Source organism: Scylla paramamosain, chromosome 7 (assembly GCF_035594125.1).
Source record: "Scylla paramamosain isolate STU-SP2022 chromosome 7, ASM3559412v1, whole genome shotgun sequence".
Lineage (NCBI taxonomy): Eukaryota > Metazoa > Arthropoda > Malacostraca > Decapoda > Portunidae > Scylla > Scylla paramamosain.
The window spans coordinates 26,253,116-26,278,115 of record NC_087157.1 but is presented as its reverse complement, the minus strand read 5'-3'; the positions used below and the strand labels follow the sequence as shown (position 1 = coordinate 26,278,115).

The window sequence follows — 25,000 nt, the reverse complement described above, 5'->3', positions numbered from 1 at the left end:
TCACGCCCTTTCTCTTTTCCTCTAATTAATTCGTTCCTCCTTTTCTTAATTGGTCTTCGAATGATTCTGTTACTCCTACTCTTCCTTCCATCCTTCAATGCATCAGTCTAATTCTCAAACTTCCTTTTCCCTCTCTCTCTCTCTCTCTCTCTCTCTCTCTCTCTCTCTCTCTCTCTCTCTCTCTCTCTCTCTCTCTCTCTCTCCGGGCAGCATTCCCCCAATCTTTTCTTCCGTCCCCTGAACAGAAGTCTGCCTCGAATCTGATGTGAGGTGTAACATGCTGCCCAAACTATCATTACTTGCTTGGTTCACTTCCATGGGGGAAGGATGAGGAAGGAGAAGCAAAGGGTGAAGAGTAAGGTTTGAGGTGGGAAGGGAAGGGACGGGTAGGAGAGGGGAAGGAGAAGGCTGAGGGAGAGGAAGGTAGAGGAGTAGGTTGTAATATCAGTGGTTGGTGACAGCGTGCTATGTGTGTGTGTGTGTGTGTGTGTGTGTGTGTGTGTGTGTGTGTGTGTGTGTGTGTGTGTGTGTGTGTGTGTGTGTGTGTGTGTGTGTGTGTGTGTGTGTGTGTGTGTGTGTGTGTGTGTGTATTGTATTTTTAGTTATTTTATATTCTTTGATTATAGTTTTCAATGATATTAATATATTTTTGTGTGGATTTAAAAAAAATATATAGTTTCATGACGTTCTAATGCTTAATTTGATTTTAGTCATTACCCTTCAACAAGATGTTATTGTTTTCTTTACATGAGTTGGACAAAAACGAGATGCAATTTTCCGTATTACTTGTGTTTTTGTCAATAAACTGTAGACTACTACTACTACTACTACTACTACTACTACTACTACTACTACTACTACTACTACTACTGTGTGTGTGCAATGCAAGTAAGCAGAACAAAAGAATCACCTGTATGCCAAGCTTCACCTGTAGCTTCATCTTGACGCAACTATCTCAGTACTTCCATCTTCCATTCCCTGTATTGTGCACCACCACCACCACCACCACCACCACCACCACCACCCTGCCTTGCATACGTGATGAGATTTACTTCACAAGATGAACATGCAAGCCTGGAGGAAATTTAGACTTACTTCATCACTGTGTGTGTGTGTGTGTGTGTGTGTGTGTGTGTGTGTGTGTGTGTGTGTGTGTGTGTGTGTGTGTGTGTGTGTGTGTGTGTGTGTGTGTTTTCTAGCAGACAGCACACATAAAAGAAAGGTAGCTAAGGAATTACAGAAAAATAGAAAACTGCACTGATTACAAAATAGATAGAAAAAAAATAAAGGACAAAAAAGTATGAAAGGAGAAAAGTACAAAATGTCTACCTGAAAAAAATGTGTAAAACAAACAAACAAACAAACAAACAAACAAACAAACAAACAAACAAACGAGTGACCGAACGAAAAGAAACAACGGAAGAACCAGACAGAGAAAAACTCTAAAACCTTCGAAAAATAAATATGAACCAAAATAAACGAACGAAAAAGTAAACACCACAAGAAGAAGAAGAAGAAGAAAAAAAAAAAAAACCCAACCACACGGAAGAAGAAAACAATCAGAACCGCTGCCCAAAATTAGAACCTCAAAAATCAGAAACCGAAGGGAGGGAGAGAGGAAGGGAGGGAGGGAAGGAAGAAGAGGCGGAGCAACACGGAGTAGAGTCTTCCCCCACAAGTTGGTAATGAATGAGTTGGCAAGACGTAAATATATGGACCCCCACCAGTGTCAGCCCGGCACCGCCAAAAAGTTTTCTAATCAGAGAGAGACACAGTGAGCGAGGGAGGTGGACAGTGAAGAGAGAGCGAGAGAGAGGCGAAACGGAGAGAGAGGAAGATAGAGCGCAGGAAGGGACGGGGAGGCGGGTGAGGGTGAGGGTGAGGGTGTGTGCTGAGGAAGAGAAACAATTGTGAAGAGTGAAACAATAGAGGAACGCTTCTTGGTACAAAGGTGGCGAGTAGAGATGTGATGGGTGGGCTGCGTGACTCTGAGGCTGTGTGGCGGGGAGTGATGGATGGCGGTCACGCGAGAGAGAGAGAGAGAGAGAGAGAGAGAGAGAGAGAGAGAGAGAGAGAGAGAGAGAGAGAGAGAGAGAGAGAGAGAGAGAGAGAGAGAGAGAGAGAGAGAGAGAGAGAGAGAGAGAGAGAGAGAGAGAGAGCAAGGTATATGGTATTCTTATTCTATCTTTATTTCTTCTTTTTTTTTTTCAATCTTTCATAATTCCCTCAGGACTTCTACATGCACCGCACTTCCACTACAGTCAAAACACTCTGCTAGTTAAACTTACACGAGTCTTCAAGGGTATTTTTACTATTCAAGCGACAGATTAACAAGACTTCTACATTATCGAAGGAGAAACAATCTTGAGAACCCGGTTAATCATGTCTGTGGCCCTTGAAAACAGTAATGGTGAATGAGAGAGCAAAGGGTTTCTGAACACGGGCCATTGACAGGTGCTTCTACTACATTCTCACCTGCAGGAGTGGAAGTGTTCGCTACAGGAAGGGTCACGCCTCCTCCTCGCCGCCCCGTCTGTTTCCAGCCTAAGCCTCTTGTTACCTTAGAGTGACACATTTTTCCACGCTGTTTGATTCCCGTAATCCTGTTGCATAATTTATAAGGTCCAAAAAATCCTCTTCCATCTCGCGTGCTCACACTCACTTACACACACACACACACACACACACACACACACACACACACACACACACTCCTTCTCTTTCTCCCCCCCTCTCTCTCTCTCTCTCTCTCTCTCTCTCTCTCTCTCTCTCTCTCTCTCTCTCTCTCTCTCTCTCTCTCTCTCTTTCCTTTTCCTTCCTTTATTTACTTTCCTGCCTAGACCCTCTCCTCCTCTCTGTACCAACACCATCACCATCACCACCACCACCACCACCACCACCACCATCACCACGGTCGCTTTTCTTTTTTTCTCCTTTTTACTTTTTTTCCATCTTTCCTTCCTTCCTTCCCCGGTCAATCTGTAGTCTCTCTCTCTCTCTCTCTCTCTCTCTCTCTCTCTCTCTCTCTGTTTTCCTCTTTCCTTTCCCGCCTCTCTCTTCTCCACCCTAATCGTCTCCGTACTCCTCTTCCGTTCCTTTTGCCTCAATCCCTTTCCTGCCCAATCTCCCTCTCCGTCTCTCTCCCTCTCCCCCCGCGCCTCTACCTGGGAGCGGCGCGGCGTAGCTTTAGCCAGGGAGTAGACAGGTGGGTCTCCCCAGGGACGCCCAGACTGAAGTGCCGTGTCACAGATTTTCCTGCGAGGCTCCTGCTGATTTTCTGGGCGTTCACATTTAAGAGAGAGTGAGAGGGAGGGTTAGAGAAGGAGAGGGAGAGAGGGAGAGAGAGAGAGAGAGAGAAGGAGAGAAGCAGTAGGACAAAAGACAGATTTACGGTAACGACGAATCAGTTTACGTGAACCGAATGAAGATTTACGGGGGCGGCGAGATATTTACTGCGGCAGGAGACCCTTAGCCGCTGGAGAGGAGATCTTTTGCACCAAATTTGCGAGAAAGGAGAACTCCGGGGATGGGAAGGAGACGTTTTCTCTACGAATGGAAAAGAGGAGTAGGTACTCGTAGATGGAGGTGGAAAATTTTTGTTGTATTTCTCTCATTCATTATTTTTTATCATTCGAAGGAGAGGAAAGTTCAGAAAGGAAAAACAAATAAATAAAAAGGTGTTATACAATTAAACGGAGGGACAGAGTAAAAATTGTGGGGGGGAGAGAGAGAGAGAGAGAGAGAGAGAGAGAGAGAGAGAGAGAGAGAGAGAGAGAGAGAGAGAGAGAGAGAGAGAGAGAGAGAGAGAGAGAGAGAGAGAGAGAGAGAGAGAGAGAGAGCTTAATGACGTGTTTTGTAGAATATATTTGGGATTTTCCACTTTTGATTACGTGTTTTGTTTTCTGGTAGAAGTTGTAAGGTGGAATTACTTTGTGTTCCAGTTTTTCATTAGTATCGAAGCAGCTGTAACATGTATTTCTTAAAGATCTTATTGGGCCTTGTGTTTCTATTATTATTTTTCTTTTTATCAGTTCATTGCTTTTTTACCTGCCTTTGTTACCCTTTCGATACATTGAGATTTGCCCTTTCAAAACATTAAGACCACTGTAAGGAATATTTGCTACGACACGAGAAAAAAGAAAGAAAAGGAAGTATATTTTATCTTTTCTGTTCCAATGTATTTATTTTGAGAGACTGTAATAGAAAAAAAGAACAATATGGGAATGAATGACCTAACAGAGAAGGGATTAGTTAGAGAAATAATAAATAAATAAATGAAGTTGATATTCTTTTCCTTTCGTCACATATTAAAAAGTAAAAAACTGATCAGACTCAAATCTAGTTCTCTTTATAAATTTCCTATACAACCAAACTACATGTTCTAATTTCACCATTACGCGCAGTATGTGTATTTTTTGAGACACCTGGGCAGACCTACGATACTCTCTCTCTCTCTCTCTCTCTCTCTCTCTCTCTCTCTCTCTCTCTCTCTCTCTCTCTCTCTCTCATCACAGTACCCATAACCTCTCTTTAGTAGCCACACAAACTCCAAAATACCGCGCCGAGGCTTGACAGGGAAATGGCTACAAAATTTTGACGAGGCTCGAGTATGACTTTGCCTTCAGCTCCTGAGTACACGTCTCTCTCTCTCTCTCTCTCTCTCTCTCTCTCTCTCTCTCTCTCTCTCTCTCTCTCTCTCTCTCTCTCTCACCTCAACACACACACACACACACACACACACACACACACACACATTTCTATCCACGTTCCTAACCTTTAAAACAATCCCAATATAAATATTTGCACAATACTGATAGAAAGAAGCATCAATAACCAACACAATACAGGGCAATGATAATACTCGCACAATTAGTTAAGTAAATGAAGCAGGGCATTACACGCTGAGTTGCATTTCCACTACACTCGCTTACTGCACACTGGTAAGCTTTTGAGGTGCTCTTTAGGATAAGGAGGTCTTTGCCATGAGGATTGCGAGTTGCTGTATTAGAAACCTGACACGTAGGGCGAGTTTCAGAAGCCATGTTTGGTGGTGGTGGTGGTAGTGGTGGTGGTGGAGGGATGAACATGCTTCTCACTTGAACCTCACCTAAATTCCCAAGCTTAGGCGTAATAAGCCAGTCTGAGCTGCTACTGTCTGGAGGCTTAAGCACGGAGCTAAACTTATTGTAATGAAGGTGCGGGGTGAGCTGACCTCCTCCTAGGACAGACCAGGCGCGTGCCTTGCCCCATCACCCTAAACGAAGTGTCTGCAACGGGAACACAACAGCGGACTCGGTCATTAAGGGCCTGGAATCTTTCATTACTGCATTACTCTTGCCTCCTCATAAGCAACACTGAGCCTTGCGGGGAGCTTGACGGAGGGCAAAGACAGGGCCGCAGCTGTCCTCATCTCTGCGCCTCCTGGGCCGGGGAAAGCACACTTTGGGGGACCATCCGCTGAGGCGTAACACTTGACGCTATCATATAAACCCAGAACACTACTGATGCGAGGCGCCTTTACGACTCCTCGGTGTAAATCTGGAGAACAGTGGAGATCCACGAAGAAGCGGCATCACCGACTGCGACAACAGCAACAGCAGGAGACAACAGCAGCAGCAGTAGCAGCAGCATTAGCGTCGTGTCGCAGGAAGCAGCAGCAGTAGTTAAGGGGGACAAGGGAAGGTGTGATAATGACAGCAATAACAGTAAACAAAAGGAGTCGAGAGTGAGTCTCTTTACTTTCGCCGAAGCTCCTCAGCCATCCCAGGACAGCAGCACCGGAGGGAGCCTTCCAGCCTTCCTGACTTGTGACATCTTTCAGGAAGGACTCGCTCCGCACCAGGAAAGTAAAAACAATTCTTGAGTCCAGACAGAAAATAAGGCGAGTGGAGTCTAGTATACAGAAATGCGAGCATTTCACAACAATGTGTGAACTGTGAGACGCAGGTGCAAACACTCCTGCCGGCACGTAATAAGGAATGCTGGATAGATATAAACTTGATGGTCTCAATCCTAAAGCTGCAAAGCGCGGTGATATTCCTCATGCACCTCCTGCACCTCTGTCTATCTATCCTTCAGTCTCTCCCTCCTTCCACCCTTCAGTCCTTGCTTCTCCACTTCCCCTTGCCTCTCTCCTTCCTTCAGACTGCCCTTGCCTCTCTGATTTCTTCAGCCTACCCTTCCTTCTCTTCTTCCTCCAGCCAGTCGCTCTGTCCTCCCAGCCAGTGCCCTGCCCGGGTATTACTGCCCCACCACTGCTATCTCCAGGCTGCCTCCTCCTCAAGGGGGCGGAGTAAAGTGTGGCCGGGTCCAGTCCTTGTGTTCTTCGCTGGTCAGGAACGAGAAGAAGCCAAGGCATGAGCTGGAGCGCATTTAGGGCCCAGGTCTAAATTGGTCTCAGTGGCAGGAGGCCATAAAGTCTTTAACACATCAGGAAAATTCTGCCAGTTACGACCGGACCAGAAATTCTTTTCTAAAAGAAAAAATGAGATTGTGAACATTCTCGTCAAATATTTTTCCAATACAGGAGAGTATGTATGAACACAAAGTGGGCAGAAATATCATTATGTTATACAGCTTTGTTATAAAAACGGACACACATCAATGTTCCTAACACACACACGTACACACTCTCTCTCTCTCTCTCTCTCTCTCTCTCTCTCTCTCTCTCTCTCTCTCTCTCTCTCTTCTATTGTACGTTCTCACACACACAAAACAGCTGCGGTGCAGTGTGAGGCAGGGATATGGCCTGGCCAGTGCCGTGGCCAGCCTGGCGAGAGAGTGGCGGTGCGGGTGCCTGCCTGGCGCTCATCAAAGGCTCGCATGCTGGCCACTAAGAGAGAAAACCCTGTATTCAGAAACGCTTTGCTCTCTCACCACGAATATTTTCAAATGCCACAGAGATGATTAGCCGATTTCTCAAGAGTGGTTTCCTGTTAATAATGTTGAAATCTTGTCAATCTGTCACTTGAAAGGTAAGGCATCTTAAAAAAAACAGAGTAACTTCAACTTGAGGCTTTTGAAAGTGGTCGAGATGCGTCCACAAGTGTTTCAGACTGACCAAACCACTGAACGAAGCTGGAAATGTTAAATACCTCGATCATTCAGTGATATATAACACCTGTTGCTGATAAAAAAAAATACATATGCATAAACGTGTAAGTAAGAAAGTATACTTATTTTGTGAGCTGTCAAAATATACATGAAAAAATGCGAAGGATATGAGAAATGGAAACACTTACGTAAGAAGGAAGGAAAAAAAGAAAAGAGAAGGAAAGGAAGAGAGAGAGAGAGAGAGAGAGAGAGAGAGAGAGAGAGAGAGAGAGAGAGAGAGAGAGAGAGAGAGAGAGAGAGAGAGAGAGAGAGAGAAAGAAAGAAAGAAAGAAAGAAAGAAAGAAAGAAAGAAAGAAAGAAAGAAAAGACGATGACGACGAAGACGACGACGACAACGTCCACAACGACGACGACGCCGAAGAAGAAGAAGAAGAAGAAGAAGAAGAAGAAGAAGAAGAAGAAGAAGAAGAAGAAGAAGAAGAAGAAGAAGAAGAAGAAGAAGAAGAAGAAGAAGAAGAAGAAGAAGAAGAAGAAGAAGAAGAAGAAGAAGAAGAAGAAGAAGAAGAAGAAGAAGAAGAAGAAGAAGAAGAAGAAGAAGAAGAAGACGAATCCTCCTCCCCCCACAAAGAACAGGACACTGGAAGGAAACTATGGCAACAAAGATGGAAAGACGCAAAGAGAGAGAGAGAGAGAGAGAGAGAGAGAGAGAGAGAGAGAGAGAGAGAGAGAGAGAGAGAGAGAGAGAGAGAGAGAGAGAGAGAGAGAGAGACTACACACAGACAGAAACAAATAAAAAAAAGGGAGGAGTTGAGAGAAAACACGTGGAGAGGAAAAAAGATGTGTGGGGGAGGAAGGGAGAAGGAGAGGGGAACTAAGCGAGCGAGAGAGAGAGAGAGAGAGAGAGAGAGAGAGAGAGAGAGAGAGAGAGAGAGAGAGAGAGAGAGAGAGAGAGAGAGAGAGAGAGAGAGAGAGAGAGAGAGAGAGAGAGAGAGAGAGAGAAACGCTATCACCAGTAGTTCTGTTTAATAGTGAAGAGAAGAACTTGGTCTATCTTGCAACAAAAATGTGAGAGAGAGAGAGAGAGAGAGAGAGAGAGAGAGAGAGAGAGAGAGAGAGAGAGAGAGAGAGAGAGAGAGAGAGAGAGAGAGAGAGAGAGAGAGAATCTGCAGATACCCAAGTTGCCGGAAAAATTGAGAAAGGCTATTGATCGAGAGAGAGAGAGAGAGAGAGAGAGAGAGAGAGAGAGAGAGAGAGAGAGAGAGAGAGAGAGAGAGAGAGAGAGAGAGAGAGAGAGAGAGAGAGAGAGAGAGAGAGAGAGAGAGAGGATGTGGCTTAGTTATAAATACTGAACTATCTTTTATAAATGACTGAAAAATGCGAGTCACACACACACACACACACACACACACACACACACACACACACACACACACACACACACACACACACACACACACACACCTATACATTATTACCTAAATTCTGAATCACCGAAACACAAGAGTAAAGCAACTGAGCAATAAAGAAAAAAATAAATAAATAAATCTCTACCTTACTTAACATAAGGGGAACACACTAATCAACCCTTTCGCTGCGTCATGCAACAATTCACAATACTACCGAAGCTCTACATTTACTTATAAGAGAAATGAAGGGAGTTAAAAAGAACAGATTTTACGATTTCTTGGCAGTATCATGATGGCTGTAGAAAGTAAAGGAATTTCTCAGAGTGGTTAGTGATAAGAGATAGACGTGTCCAATAGCGGTGAAAGTGTGAAGCAAAATACCTGGTAATCAGCATCCTAGGTGTCACGTGTCGGTGGTGAGAGCTGCACGTGATGTAACGAGAGTATGTCACTGGATCAGTTTTGTATTATTGACCCATTCACTTCTTACTGACCCATTCACTAATTTTCTCAGCTTTCTCCCTACTTGGGGTTACTGTTTTCAATAGGTCTTCTCCAATTGTGTCCGTCTTGTGTCTGCCTTTCTTGTATTCCTTTCATTTCTTTTTCGTTTGTGTAAGAACGGCATAGGAAGCAAAATTACAAAAAAAAAAAAAAGCTAATGAAACTACCAGTCCCTAAAACACGAGAAAAAAAAAAAAAAACAATCATAAATAACTATCACTAAACTTCACGTCGCCATAAAAATGTTAGTCAGAATAAACAAAAGATGTGATTGTAGTAGATGAGCAGCTAGAGGTGATTCTTAGCTAAAGTAGCAAGAAGTACCATCGTAGACACACATATTATACTCTTTTACTCTATCCTTCCAGCTGAAAATACTGCCCGAGTTATTAAAGAAAGAATAAACAATGATAAGATTTTTGGTACATGTTTCAATACTGAAAACACCAGAAATAACCATAGGAGGAGGAGGAGGAGGGGGAGGGGGAGGAGGAGGGGGCAGGAAAAAGAGAAGGAAAAGGAGGAGGTGGTTTCCCGGGAGAAGCAGGAGTGTCGGCAGGAAAGGAGCATCGGCAGTACTCGAGACAGAGAAAGGAGAATAAGAGGGCGCGAGGGAGGGGCTGGCCAGTGAACGAGGCGCTGCTCGGGTCCTCCTTTCATGGGAACACAACCAGATCCATCTTGCGAGCAGAGGTAAACACAGGAGCTCTCCCCCGACCACTTCCTCTCCCTCTCCCATCCCCCGCCCTCCTCCTCCCTCTTCCTCCCTCCCCCCAGGCCCGGCAAACAAGGAGGAGCCTCGCCTGGAAATGAGCGCCCCTTCCACTTCCTCCTCCTCCTCCACCACCTCATATCCCCACAAAAGACTTGCCTTGATATTTCCTACATCAAGAAAAATAAAGAAAATGAAATGCACAAAAAAAAAAAAAAAAAAATTAACAGTGACGAGGAGTTTCCCTCGCCATCTTGGATCTAAACTCGGACAATTTTCTTCCAGCGGTGCATAAAAACCTGATTACCCAACGTGTATTTTACAAAGGCAATTCCCCGAAGCCCCCTTAGCGTGTCCTATTAAAGGCCCCCCTGCTATCGCCGCCCGGGCCCGCCTACTTACTATAACAGGCTGCCTTAATTTGCCGTGAGTACTATTAATCGCTCCCTCCCAGATTACTTTTCCTCCCCCAATAACCGGGCACAAAGGCTAATCAGATCAGGCTGTCTCGCACCAACCAGCAATAACAGGCAGGGACCAGCACCCGGGCCACTGGGGGATCGGGAGTGGGTGGGGGACACAGCCAAACACCACAGACAGCCACTGGACTCGGTAAACACAGAGTCCACACACACACACACTCACACAGTAACGCCAGGGAGCATCAAGCCACAGATCCACTCGTCCTCGCCCCTGCTGCCCCTGATGTCCTTGATTCTGTGGCTTGCACGTGAATGTTGGTAAGGACGTGAAGGGAACGTCCCCTCCCAAGCACGGCCATGTTCTCTTTCCGCTCGTCTGCTCTTCCTGGTGCTGTGAAACGCGGTAATTCTGCGCACGTATGTTGATATGTGTCTCTGGTGAAATATACAGAGGTGTGTGTGTGTGTGTGTGTGTGTGTGTGTGTGTGTGTGTGTGTGTATGTGTGTGAAAGATCATTAGTGCGCTATGCTATCAAAAGTAATGGAAGTGACGCGGATCAAAGGGAACGAAGGACATGGCTGATAGGCATTTACGCGCGACTAGGTGAGTGGGGCAGTCAGCGCGGCCTGGCCAGGGGCGCGCATGAGGGCAGGCACACAGGCAAAGAGACGGGCAGACAGACGTGCAGGAAGGCGGGCAGGCAGGGCGTATTGCGCGTTTAGGAATGGGCTCTGGTCTGTGTGGGCTTGGGTATGCTGAGGGCTGAGTCAAGTGAGGAAGTGGATCTATGCACCGTCTCTTGGAGGGACTGGAGGAAGAGGGCCCGGATAGGGAAGGTCCCTGTCAACACTCCTCCACTCGAGACCACCAATGATAATATTCTTTAGGCTTAGTCCACCTATTATTCAATCCATATGCTGTGCTTTTTTCTTTCCTTTCCTCCCTTCCCGTCCCCCGGCCTCTCCTCTCTTTTAACCACAGAGGAGCAAATCTTTCTCTGTCACTCTCTCTTTGCCACTTCATATTCATGCCTTTACCAACCATTCGTCTTGCTCTTAGTTCCCTGCCCTAAGCGTGCGTTTTTCTACTCTTTGCTGCTTCTTCTCTTCAAAGAGCACGAGGGGCGGCTGCTCTTCTGGTAACCTCTTTGAAGCGCTGCCCTCATTCCTCTCCCCGGCAGCAGCAGCAGCAGCAGGAGGGAGCAGCGACCCTCTACAGTCCTCATCACCTCCTCCACTTTCCGATATATTTCACGCTGGGAAAGAACACGCTCTCGGTGCGAACGTTTGCTACGGACATCGGGAGTCTTGTGCTGTCTTGGCCACTGCTATGTCTCCATAAAGCCACGGAGGGAATTGGGTTTAAAATGATTTCTAATTGTTTTTGAACTTCTCAGAGATCCCAACACCTGAGTAATAGAGCGTAAGGAAGGTTTGTGTATAAAGTAGACTAGGTTGACGGGAAATCATCGATTTTTAAGCACATGTAGACTACGTGGATTGGAATGTTCGAGGTGATCTAAAAGTGTCGCCGTTTTTTTTTCTTCCAGATTACGAGATTAAAGTACATAGTATTTGAGGTGCATGGAGGAGGAGAGGAGGAGGAGGAGGAGGAGGAGGAGGAGGAGGAGGAGGAGGAGGAGGAGGAGGAGGAGGAGGAGGAGGCGGAAAAGCAATGCGATGAATGAAGTCTGTTTTTCATGAACGATGATCTATTTTTCCTTTTTTGAGAGAGAGAGAGAGAGGAGAGAGAGAGAGAGAGAGAGAGAGAGAGAGAGAGAGAGAGAGAGAGAGAGAGAGAGAGAGAGAGAGAGAGAGAGAGAGAGAGAGAGAGGAGAGAGAGAGGAGAGAGAGAGAGAGAGAGGAAAAAACGTTAAAACACACACACACACACACACACACACACACACACACACACACACACACACACACCTGACAGGAATCGCTATCGAGGGACTAAAACAGCCACCGTTACAAGAAAGAAAAATAATAATGGAGCGGCGGCGGAGGAGAATATAGGTCAGGCAGTGAGGGCGGCGAGGTGCAGACTCAGCTGTCCTGACAAAACCACTCGATAGAAAATGACGTGAATTGGATCTGTGGCCCAAAATAACACGCCTCTCGCAGGGATCGTGTACAGCAAGAAGGGCCGGGCTCTTAGCGGCGGCTGGGGACGTCCTGGGGGAGGCTGCACGGCCCCTCGTGAGCCTGAGCCAGCCTTGGAACGTGCAGGGTGAGGTAGAAGTCAAGGCGGCCCGGGGTTCAATCCAGAGGTCATCTTTAGACAGTTTGAATGATGCCAAAATAATGTGTCCAGGGTTCACGTCCATGAACCGCCAACGCGGCACTATTACCACTCACATTTACCGTCACTGACTCCTCCGTAAATGCTTATGGGAAAATGTAAGTGAAAAAAAGAGAGATATTTCTTTCAGGTATTCGGGTAAAAAAGGAAAAAAAAAAAAAAAATCACGAAACACGTTGAAAAGTTTTCCGTTGTAAAAATCAGGACTTTTTTTTTTTTTAATATTTCTCTAAAACCGTTGTTCTTCATTAGTATTCAGGGGAAAAAATAAATGATTTTCGACTTAAAGGGCGGGCAGGTGACAATTAGGCGTCGTGACCTGATTCTGGGATTGGCAGGGCGAGTCAGCGAGGGCGGCGCGGGGCGGGATGAGGGGCGGGGTGAAGGGTGGTTGAGGGATGGGATGAGGGGGCTGGATGAGGTATGGGGTGAGGTGCGGGGTGAGGTGCGGGATGAAGGGTGGGATGAGGGGCGGGGGTGAGGGATGGGATGAGGGGTTGGATGACGGATGGGGTGAGTTGCGGGGTGAGGGGCGGGATGTAGGGCGGGATGAAGGGTGGGATGGAGGTGCAGGGGTGAGGGATGGGATGAGGGGCGGCTCAAGCCAGACACGCGGCAGCCTGTCCTCAGCGTGAGTGTGGATGTGTTATTCATGATCCGCCTTGATGCACCCAGCGAAGGAGATACACAGACACACACACACACACACACACACACACACACACACACACACACACACACACACACACACACACACACCAAAGAAAACGAAGCTGACTGGGTTCATATGGAAAATAAAATTAAATTAAAAAAAAGAGTGTAAATTCTAATGGAAAGGAAGAAAAGGATGAAAAAAATAAAAGCGACCACACAATCTCTCTCTCTCTCATCTCTCTCTCTCTCTCTCTCTCTCTCTCTCTCTCTCTCTCTCTCTCTCTCTCTCTCTCAGCGATTATCCTCAGTTTTCCATATTACTTAACACACAGGCACTTAAAACACAGGTAGAGCCTCAGACTGCCATGAGAATAGAGGTACATAACAGAGCGATGTCAAAATACTGGAATATTCACGAAAAGAAGTCCAAAAGGCTGCATTCCGGTAAATATGAAGGCCAGCTTGAGCGTCCCACTCGGCCCGGAGAAGCGTTTATGCTGGCACACACTTGTCAAACTCAATTCAGGTTAAGCTGAAAAGCCGGTGCGGGTGGCCCATGGAAGCCGCCACTTGTGATGGGGAGGCAAACAAAGGCTTGATAGAGTTCCACAACGACCATTCAGACGTAAGTAATCCTCAGCCAGGGAAGCAGTAGTAATGGAAAAAAAAAAAAAAAAAATGTTTATCGTCCACGCACCTGCCCAAGATTCACGTGGTTCAATCGGGTTAAGAATGGCAGGTAACCCACGCCTGGACGCGACGAGCATTACGTGTCGAAGGGGGACTGCATCTGGGTGACGAGGGAGCAAGATTTATGCCAGCCGGGACTGCAAGGGCGGAGCTGACATTATACAAACATCACTCGGGGAATGAGTCTCTCCATCTAATCTCGCTCGTCGCGCCGCACCAGCTTGTGGGAGGTGGCGGCGACCACCCCTGCGACTCCCCTTCCTTTTAAACCCTTCCACTGCTATTCACTCACTTGCTTTTCACTGCATTTCACGTCCTTTTTGTTAACACTATGATCACAGTAATTAACTGTTTGGGTAGACATGAAGGAAAAAAAAAAGAATATGAGGTTAATTTCATCAGTGCTAATCTGCAGAAGTACGTATTTAAGAGACAGCAGTATAAAAATAAGTTATAAAGCTGTAGATGATAATGGGAAAGACTGACTAGCAGTGGAAGGGTTAAGCAAGTATTCCCATACTATCTGGCTCTTGATCTCCATTCCTTTTAACATGGATTCTGCATCACCAATGGTAAAAAAAAAAAAAAAAAAAAACCCTGAGCAAGCCTTATTTCTCCTTATAATTCTCATACGAAATATTTTTTTTCCTTTACGATCTCTCTCTCTCTCTCTCTCTCTCTCTCTCTCTCTCTCTCTCTCTCTCTCTCTCTCTCTCTCTCTCTCTCTCTCTCTCCTCTCTCTTCTCTCTCTCCTCTCCTCTCCTCCTCCTCTCCTCTCCTCTCCTCCTCTCCTCTCCTCTCCTCTCCTCTCCTCTCTCTCTCCTCTCCTCTCCTCTTCTCTTCTTTCCTCTCCTTTCCTCTCTCTCCACTCCAGTCAAGTTCAAATCCTTGTCGCCTCAAAATTGTCGTAAATCCCTTTTAACAATTTTTCGAAGAAAATGTTATAGTTTCGTCTAATCTTTCCCCATTTCTTTTTACAACAAATCTCCTGAAGCAGTGACACTCCTTGGCAAGTGTGAATGTATTTGGCTATTGTGTCCCACGTGTGATGTCAATTCCTGCTCGTGGGACTTGAGTGTGTCCGTGGGTCTTGGTTCCTCGTGTGTTTTATTGTCGTCTTTTCGTTTTCTCTGAAGTTCGCATTGTCTGTGTTAGTTATGGGGGAGAGAGAGAGAGAGAGAGAGAGAGAGAGAGAGAGAGAGAGAGAGAGAGAGAGAGAGAGAGAGAGAGAGAGAGAGAGAGAGAGAGAGAGAGAGAGAGAGAGAGAGAGAGAGAGAGAGAGAGAGAGAGAGAGAGAGAGAGAGAGATTTAATTATGTATTTCTATTATTTATTATTCTTCAGTATCTACGAGATTTGTTTCGTAAAATTATGTGAAACTGATTCATTTTTTCTTATATCTAGGAAGTCATGACAAAAGTGTGACACGTAGTAGTAGTAGTAGTAGTAGTAGTAGTAGACGCAGCAGCAGCAGTAATAATAAGTAATAAATAATAAGTGATAGAAATAGCACAAAAATTTTAGCTTCCTTTTACTAATTGCCTTATTAATTTTTTTTGGTGCCTTCACTCACCGCACCATCACGTGCGGTGAGTGACACTCACCTGACTGACACTCCCTTGGATGAGCCACGGCACTGACCACATGTTAGCGTATCATTTAGCGGTAATAGTGGAAAGGTGTTAAATAAAAAATAAAAGAAGGTGGTTATTAGGAACTGGCCACTCCTCCTTTTCCTTCTCCTGGTCCTTGTCCTTCTCCAATTTGCAGTGCTCCAGTCCTCCAGTATTTCACTTCTTGTTTCTTCCTCTTCACATCCTCGTCCTCTTTCTTTTCTTCCAGTTTTCGATAGTGTTTCTTTTTATTACTTTGTTTCCTCATCTTTGCACCATACTCGTCTTTTTCCTCCTTTTCCTTCCGTCTTTCTGTATTTTACTACGTATTCCTTCCTCTCGTCCATTTTCCTTCCCTAACATTTCAGTCGTGCACTTCACTATTTGCTTCTTTCCCCCGAGAATGTCACTTTCCCGACAGATAGAAGTCGGACTACTCCACATTTGGCTTAACTCAGTGGTAGTAATGTGGTAGAAGTTTCTTTTTCTTTATAAATTTCTACTTTCACATTTTTTCTTCTTTATTTCGGTCCTCAAATTTACGTTGTTTTTCCTTATAAATGCATTACATCCTCAAGTGTCTTCCATATTGGTGTTTGTAAGTTAGGTAGTGGGGGCTGAACGGAACACCTGCACACTGGGGCCTGACGTGACCTCCGATACAGAAGCTGACGTGTAAATCAGCGCATCAAAAGTACCCGTAAAAATGTACAACGAACAGACAACCTGCCACAACTTTCATTATTATTTTTCCATAGAGCGATTCAACTACGGAAAGATTAAATAAGAGTGAAACTGGTTAACTATTACTATGAAAATGGAGTTTAATATCTAGCAGCCATTTTGTTGATACCTCCAGCAGACATCTCGTTCCAAATAAGGTGTTGAGTAGCGTGTATATTCAGTTCTTATGGTAAATTTAACGCAAGAATATTCCACCCTTAAGATTTCCACCTCAATAATTCCCATGATAAATTAGGTTAAGTTACGTGTGGAGGATTTTATCATGGGCAACATTATTATAGTCTTGACAAAAGGTGTGACAATCTTTGTGAAAATTTTACGTAGCACTGAAATCTAACTTTGTGATCTGTAGACCACACACACACAAAAAAAAAAAAAAAAAAAAAAAAAAAAAAAAAAAAAAAAAAAAATACAGAAACACGTAGAATTCATACTAACGAAGTAGTAAACCTAACAAACTACAGTAGAAAAAAGAGTATGATGACGATGAGGAAGAAGAGAAGGAGGATGAGGATGAGGAGAAGGATGAAGATAATGAAGAGGAGCAGAAGGAAGGTATGTTGGGTACTTACGTTATTACAGGAGGAGGAGGAAGAGTATGATGAGGATGAGCAAGATGAGGATGAGGGCAAGAAAGATGATGCGGATGAGGAGGAGGAAAAAGAGATGTTGGGTACTTACGTTGTGGTCAATGTTGCTGGAGCGATCCCTCATGCGGTGGTGGGCGACCAGGTTGGGGGAAAGCAGTTGCCTGTAAACAAGACCAAGGGTTACTAAACATTGACCCACGCACTAAATCCCGCGCCTCACCTAACGAGCCTCCCACCAGCCAGCAGGGAACAAGTCCAGCCAGGTAAAAAACGAGAAGAAAATGGAGTTTGTGCACAGAGGGACTTGTTGTTCTTGAAGATTTTCGAGGAGAGCAAATAGACAAGAGAGCGGGAGGGTAAAAGAAGGTGAAGGGATGAGAAAATAAAGATCACATTTTACCAAGCCGAGTGTTTAAGAAGCACTAATGCCAAACATACATTTCTTTAGCAGTCTTGTACCTTCATCACCATGCTCATTATTCTCATGATAATTTACTTCAGTTTCTGTGGGAAACTTTCGACTTCAAGAAGAGAATCAGCCTCAAGTTTAAAACTACAGATTCTGTAGTTCCATCTCGTGCCAACTTGACGTGGCGACCACAACAGAGCGGCTGAGCTGTACTTGGCTCGTATTAAACATATTTTCTAGTTCTTTCATCAGGATTATTTCTCAGAGGCTGCAGAGAGAATTAATGAAGCTCACATGGGTGTCTTTCCTACTGAATGCAGAATCCTTGTTAAGCCATCATTAGAATCATGAAAACATCCTTGAAAACCCCAACAATTTCTATTACAGTCTCTTAAAAAACAGATGAGATAAAACGCTAAAACGTTCAACAATACTGGACCCTAGTGTCACCTGGCGGCGTGCGTGACAACTACATTCAGACCATTACTTCGTCCATTGCAGAGCGGCGGCGTGTTACTCGAGGCTTGCAGGACGAGCACACACACGAAAATTAATTTAATCTATTTGAATTATCTGTTATGACTCAGCTAAGGGCGAGGGGACATGACAGAAAATATAAGGAATCCACAAAAATGATATAGTTGTGAATAGAGGACGGTGCTGCTGTACAAAATGTGGCAGGTGACAAGGAAAAAATAATAAAGAGAGTTTCTGTTCAAGTGTCGGCCATTGACCAGCAGCAGTGGTAAGAGTTTTCGGAGGGGTAAGGGGTGAGGAGTGGGGGCGCCATCCCCCTCTCTCACCTCGGCCCTTCCCTCCTGAGTGCTTCCCGCTCGGCCAAAAATAAAATAATGAACTAAAAATGTCAAACAATTTCTTTCAAGGGTTTTCTGACGATTTTGGAGAGATGCAGTGGACGGAACTCCTCGCGCCGCCAACACACTCCATGCCAACACACTCCACGCAAACACACTCCAACTGCAGCCAACACACTCCACGCCAACACACTCCAAGCGCAGCCAACACACTCCACGCCAACACACTCCACGCAAACACACTCCACGCAAACACACTCCACGCCAACACACTCTACGCAAACACACACCACGCAAACACACTCCACGCAAACACACTCCAAGCGCCGTCAACACACTCCACGCACCACCAACACACTCCACGCACCACCAACACACTCCACGTACCACCAACACACTCCACGCACCACCAACACACTCCACGCACCACCAACACACTCCACGCACCACCAAGACACACCACGCACCACCAAGACACACACCACGCACTGCCAACACACACCACGCATTGCCAACACACTCCACGCACCACCAACACACCATCACATACGCTGCACTAATACAAGTCTCGTTGGCAACACTCTCAACACATATAACACAACGCAACACAATGCAACACCACTCACACCATCACCTCTGCCACCACCACCACCACTACCATCAACACACTGCGCTCTCTCATCAATGCAATTCACTGTTAACACCAGTCATACACACCACCAAGGCAATGTTGTGGCATGACTGAGGTGTTGTAGGACGATGCCATGACAAAGAGGTCGGTCTGTGTTTAAGGAGGAAAGAATGAAAACTGGGTGAGGTTAATAACACTTTCCTTAACACCTCAGTCTGGCCACCTCGTAAAAAGTGTTTATTGCACCTGTCACTAAACAAAAAAAGGTGATTATTTTTTTTTTTTTTTTTTTTTTTTTTTTTGTCGGGTGTTGCACTCAATGGTAGGTTAGGTGCACGCCGACACATTTCAATGAAGTTCCCAGGCTCCTCTCACTGGCACCTCTTCAGTAGTACCCCCTTCCAGTGATATCCTTTTGACTTGCACCATTTCCAGTGACACCTCTTCACTGCCATCCAACGCTTCACTGCTTCCTCTTTATCTGCACTTCACTTCATCGCTGGCACTCTTTCACTCACACCCTTTTCATTGGCACCCATTCACTGGCACTCCCTCACTAGTATCCCTTTACTGGTGTTCCTTCATTGGCACATCTCAAGAACGTCACTACTCTATGCAGATTCCTCTTTTTTTTTTTTTTTACAGTAAAATTTGAAAAGAAAAACAATATCTTCAGTTTAGTGACAGTGGGGAGTTTCTTTGTTTCACTGTTTATATTAAGGCGACACCAACATTCAGAAACTTTTACTTATGTTCACTTACATTTACCAACATTTAGGAACATTTTTACTTACGTGTTGAGCTCAAGGTCGACCGTGAAGACGTGGCTGAAGGCTTTTATTCTGTAGGAGGTGCGGCGGATATGGTTACTCTGCGGAAGAAAGAAAGTAGTCGTGTTAGTGCATGGCGCATTATTTTGTCGAACACTGCCCGGTACATATCTCTGCAAACCGGACATCTGAATATGTTAGTTACTCCAGGCCCTTCAAACACCCAAACAATACAATGACGCACATGACAACACAAACCAAAGCAGTGGAAGGCAAAGGAGACTCGGTCCTGTTTGACACTGCTGGGAATGAGAAGGAAAGGGAAAGGAAGGAAGGAAGGAAGGAAGGAAGGAAGGAAGGAAGGAAGGAAGGAAGGAAGGAATGGAAGGAAAGAAGGAAGGACTAAATGGACGGAAGGAAAGATGGAAGAAAAGAAGTAGAAGAAAAGTCACTCTACAAAACTAGCTCACTGACTGTCATTTTTGGCGCCGGAACAGCGAAATCACGTGAAGCTGCATATTTAAAGGTTAAAATAGAAAAAAAAAAATTGAAATGATTAATAGATGGGCATTGTCCAGTCGTAACAAGAAAGTCTGATTGAAAAGCAAAAGCAGGTAGAAGAGATAGTCTTTTACCTTGCTGAGAAGTAGATAAGACAAGAGAATCAATAAGCATCTATTTATCTATCTATCCACCTATTTATCTACCCATCTACCTAGCTGAGTGGCATGCCCGTTGTGTGTGTGTGTGTGTGTGTGTGTGTGTGTGTGTGTGTGTGTGTGTGTGTGTGTGTGTGTGTGTGTGTGTGTGTGTGTGTGTGTGTGTGTGTTGCTGCCAGGCTCGCGGAAGGCTGTGAAATGTTATCGTCCAAAGCATTCCACCGAGGTATTTGCAATAGCCTGTGCGGATTAATTTGATGAATAATCCCCGGCTTCCTCCTCGCCCGCCGCCTCCTGTGACTGGCGGGTCGCGGAGGTCGAGGTTTACCTATAAAGTTAATCAAGCAAAGCCTCCGCGTTCCCGCACAGGCCGCCACGCACTCCCCTGGAGCTGCAGCCTCTACGCAAACTGTCACTGTTGTATTGTAGCATTGTATTGTATTGTATTGTATTATATTGTATTGCATTATGCATTGCAGTCTATCTTTTTATCTACAGCTTTTATATTGCCTGTATATGAAATTGAAAGGTACTACACTGTACGTCGCTGCTACCCATACACACTCGTATTGTACAGGTGTTTTGGGTTGCTTCTATAAGGAATCTCTTACTCTTGCAATCGTTTCATCTACCGCTACTGCATTGCCTCTTTATGAAAATGAGAAGTACATTACGAATATACTGTACGTCACTGCTACCCATACACACTCGTACTACACAGGTTCTTGGGGTTCCTTTTGTTACGGATAGCAACAGCGGATCATCTACTTCTCTTTCTCTTGTTGTCGTTTCATATACCGTTTTTGTATTGCCTCTTTATGAAACTGAAAAGTACAAGACCAGGAATAAACAGTTCGTCGCTGCTACTCATACTACTGCTACTACGTGCTACTCGTACAATACACGTTATTTGAGCTGCTTCAGTTAGGGATCGCCACACCAAATCACACGTTTCTCTTGTTCTGTCTTCTGCTTCTGCGTCTTCTGTTTTTTTTTTTTATGTAAGAGGGGCACTGGTCTAGGGCAACAAAAAGTTATCTAAAATAGGCTCACTGAAAGCGTCAGTCCGTATAGGGTAATATACAGGTAAAAAAAAAAAGATCATCCAAAATTTGATAGATATCTTGAAACTTTCCTCTTGCAACAGTTCCAGTCAAAGGTAGGAGGAAATACAGAAGCAGACAGGGAATGCCAGAATTACACCCATCACCTGCAAGTCTTCCTCTAGTACATCCATACACCTTCTGCTAAGTCCTTCCCTCTTCATCCTATCGACTAATCTCCTATCTTGTACTTTTCATTCCTCCTTTGCCTAAACCACTTCAGCCTCACCTCATACGATACAAATAGTAAAAGCAAATCAAATAACTTATAAACTCGCTTTGTGCAGAACTAGACTACTTCTCACGAAACACAGTACTACATCTGAACCACAAGCTACAATGTGGTGCCTCTGCCCGCCAAGATTCTCGTTAATATCATCCAGTCATCACAAAGCAACAACCCTCGCGCCGTGACACCGCTAACACTCGCATCGCACCTTGAGGCTGAAAAGTCCCTCCTCAGCTATTAACGATAAAATAACGTGAACTTAAAAATGCGACCTATATTTTCCGAGGCGAAGGAAGACCAGAGGAGGTGAGGAGGCGGTGACGCAGGGAGGCCTTGACTACATGATCGACGAGCCAATATAGGACGCCAGAAGGACGAAAATATGACCCTCCAGCATAATAGGAAACCCCTTACCATGAAATATATAAGATACCAATTTAACTCTAAAATTTGACGTATTTGCCGCTTTCATCCGCCGCAAGTAAGGAAGGAAAGAAAGGCTATATATCGTGACTGCATCGATAAAATGCAGATCCTTCCACCTAAGGCTGTGAAAAGAAGATGCATCAGGCAATTATTCTAATCCTCCATCGGGAAAAAAGAGAATGAGAGAAAAAAAGATCCTTAGCCCTTTCCCCCACGAAAAAAGAAAAAAGAAAACGAAAAGAAAGTCTGTGAATTATTACGTTAGATAAAAAGCATAAGTGAGTGATAGAGAGAAGGACGAAGCGCGTGCATTGTCTGAATGTTGGTCTCTAAGTTATTGCACGGTTAAATGGGAGCGTGGGAATACAAACAAAAGAAGGACGACAAGCGCGAGGAATGCCAGCACAAGACATAATGGCTGCACTGAGTTCTGCATCTCTTGGGATTTGTATTACGAACAGGGACTGTCACGTGTAGGCCTGATGGCTTCTTGCAGCTTCCCCTATTTTTTTTCATGGTATGTTACCGATCTTTCCTCATTCATTATCCTGTGGAGGGTATTCAGCACTGACACAGAGGGCATAACGCTGGCAACAGTGATCTGAAAGAATGAAGCTCTTGCCACGTAGTTTTGTTCAACCTTTGCTGGCCAATTTTTTGCTGCCAGATTTATTGAAGTCCTCCTCCATCTTAAACAAAAGGCAAACTAGAAAAGAAGAAACTTTCCAAAACTAACAGCAAACCACGGCATGGGACTTAAATTTTAAGACTGCACCTCACTCCCCATCACCCCGATGATGCGACACACTTGGCGCACCGTGGCTAAGTCTCGTCTTCCGCCGCGAGGCCTCTGACGTCAAGCACCAAAATGAAATTAAGATGTGAGCCGTGAAAGAAAAAGAAGAAGAAGAAAAAAAAGTAAGATAGTTGACGTAATTCGTGGATTATTAAAAGTCTACACCAGGTTCTACACGAGATTTTAATTCGGCCACAACAACGTGGTCATATAGCGCAAGTAAGTATTGAAACCCAAACGGTGCATATTTAACATCACTGAACAAACCCACACAATTTAAACCAATGAAAGACCTGAAACTTAAAAAAAAAAAAAAAAATGTGAGTCAGGAGGAGGAAGAGGAGGAGGAGAAGGAGGAGGAAGGGGAAGTGAAAGAATTGGAAAGACATTCACGACTGATTACTGAGGAAGGACGTGTTGGGAGGCAGGGATGATGGGCACACAACAAGGACGGCAACAAGGACTGCCTCCCTTCCATTGCCTGTCAGTCTCTGTGTCCGCCTGCCTGCCTCTCCCCGGACCACCACCACTCTCAGCCCGGCCTGCCCTGTGCTCCCTGTGGCTGCCTCCTCGCCCACCCAGACACCATCCATTACATGACTCTTCCCTGCATCGCTAACCCGCCAAATGCCAAACAAAACTGTATGACTCACTTTTCCTACTCGCTACTCGTCATACCCTCGCAGCACACGACACAGCCACCGCAGCGCCGCCACAGGGTCATCAAGACGCTCACTGGAGAGGGCAATATAACGACCACTACCACCACCACCACCACGACCATCCCGGCCAGAGCACCAAGCACCTTCCTCAGCGCGTTGCCACCACCAGCACCGCTCCCTCTGACACCCTCATCACCACACATCACAACCATTACCTCCCTTACACTAGAGTCGGACATTTTCCCTACTGCACCTACCCTCAGGCAGCGGCCACCATAATCTTCACCACCATCACCACTGCCATCACAACCACCACCACCACCACCACGCCTGGGCCTCCGCCTCTGCAGGTTCATATTAAAGGTGCTCTGCCACTCCGGCCTGACTTTTACGTATATTTTAATAGAGTGTAGGTGAAGGGAAGGCTGGTGCTGGAGGAGGAGGAGGAGGAGGAGGAGGAGGAGGAGGAGGAGGAGGAGGAGGAGGAGGAGGAGGAGGAGGAGGAGGAGGAGGAGGAGGAGGAGGTGGTGGTGGTGCTAGTGGTGGTGGTGGTACTACTTGTGTTGCTTCTGTTGCCTGCTGACACTTGGCTTGCCTCACCTCACCTCACCTGCCCTAGACCACCTTGCCCTGCGTCATGCCCACGAAATATGTATGAATATGCTGCACACGCCAAGAAACAAAAATGAATAAATAACAACACATGTACACACACACACACACACACACACACACACACACACACACACACACACACACACACACAACGTGCATGCGCATACATTAAAAAAAAAAATTGCATTACTTTGTCCCCTCTAGCATGTCAGTCGGCACTTCATAACTCACTTTCACTTCAGTCATGATGTGATTAAAGCGTGACACAATAAAAGGCGTGAGTGGGCCGCGTCAATGCGTCGGGGGCTTGCATGGCGAGGGTACTGTGGCGCAACTTGAGGTGTGAGTGACGGCCATTTTACCTGCTCGTTTTGGCTCCGCAGGTGTGCCAGCCAGTACCGGTAATGAGTAGAGCAGGGGAGGCGGATGGCGGGGAGGTGAAGGAATGATTAGAAAAGATTAGAAAAAAGGTGCAAACAATAAAATGCGTGAAGAAAGAAAGGTGGAAGGTGAAGAGAAGGAGGAATGGGCATAGAAAAAAAAAGATAGAATGAGGGAAAGAAATGAAGGTAGAGGGTGGGGAGGTGACGAAATGGCTGGAGAAAAGGTGGATGAAATGAATGAAGAAAGTAAAGTGGAAAATTTGGAGGTAATAAAATGAGTGGAGTAAGGAAGGTGAACAGTAAGGTGATGGAATGGGGTGAGAGAGAAAAAAAAAAAAAAAAAAAAAAAAGGTGATATAGATGAAATGAGTGAAGGAAGGAAGGTAAAAGTTTCGGAGGTAATAGAATGAGTGAAGGAAGTTCGGTCAAGTGTTTGGAGGTGATGGAGTGAGTGAAGGAGGGAAGGTGGGAAGTCTGGAGGCAATAGAGTGGACTGACGCAGGGGAGGCGGAGGGTGGGGAGGTGAGGGAATGAGTGAAGGAAGGGAGTTGGAGAGTGAAGAGGTGAAAGAGGCTAAGAAATGGGTGGAGAAAAGGATGGAAGCGATGGGGATGTGATGGATTCAGTAAAGGAAGTTAAGTGGAGGGTGAGGAAGTGATAGAAATAATCGATAAAAAAGGAATATGAAAGATGTAGAGGTGATAGAATACGTGAAAAGGAAGATATAGAATGCGAGTGTATAACGGAATAAATGAAGGAAGGAGATAAAGAAGAAAGGCAAGGAATAAGGTGATGGAGTAAGTGAAGGAG

The 25,000-nt window shown here is 45.3% G+C and overlaps 1 protein-coding gene across 2 annotated transcripts in view; it reads right to left on the bottom strand.

The window, feature by feature from the left end:
* LOC135102265 (disintegrin and metalloproteinase domain-containing protein 11-like) overlaps window positions 1-25,000 on the bottom strand; it is a 345,267-nt gene that overhangs the window by 160,863 nt on the left and 159,404 nt on the right. For both annotated transcript variants that reach the window (XM_064007210.1, XM_064007209.1), the window contains exons 5-6: window positions 19,342-19,418; window positions 16,784-16,853 (exon numbers count right to left, since the gene is read on the bottom strand). In XM_064007210.1, coding sequence (XP_063863280.1) covers window positions 16,784-16,853; window positions 19,342-19,418 — 147 coding nt within the window. The remainder of the gene's footprint in view (window positions 1-16,783; window positions 16,854-19,341; window positions 19,419-25,000) is intronic.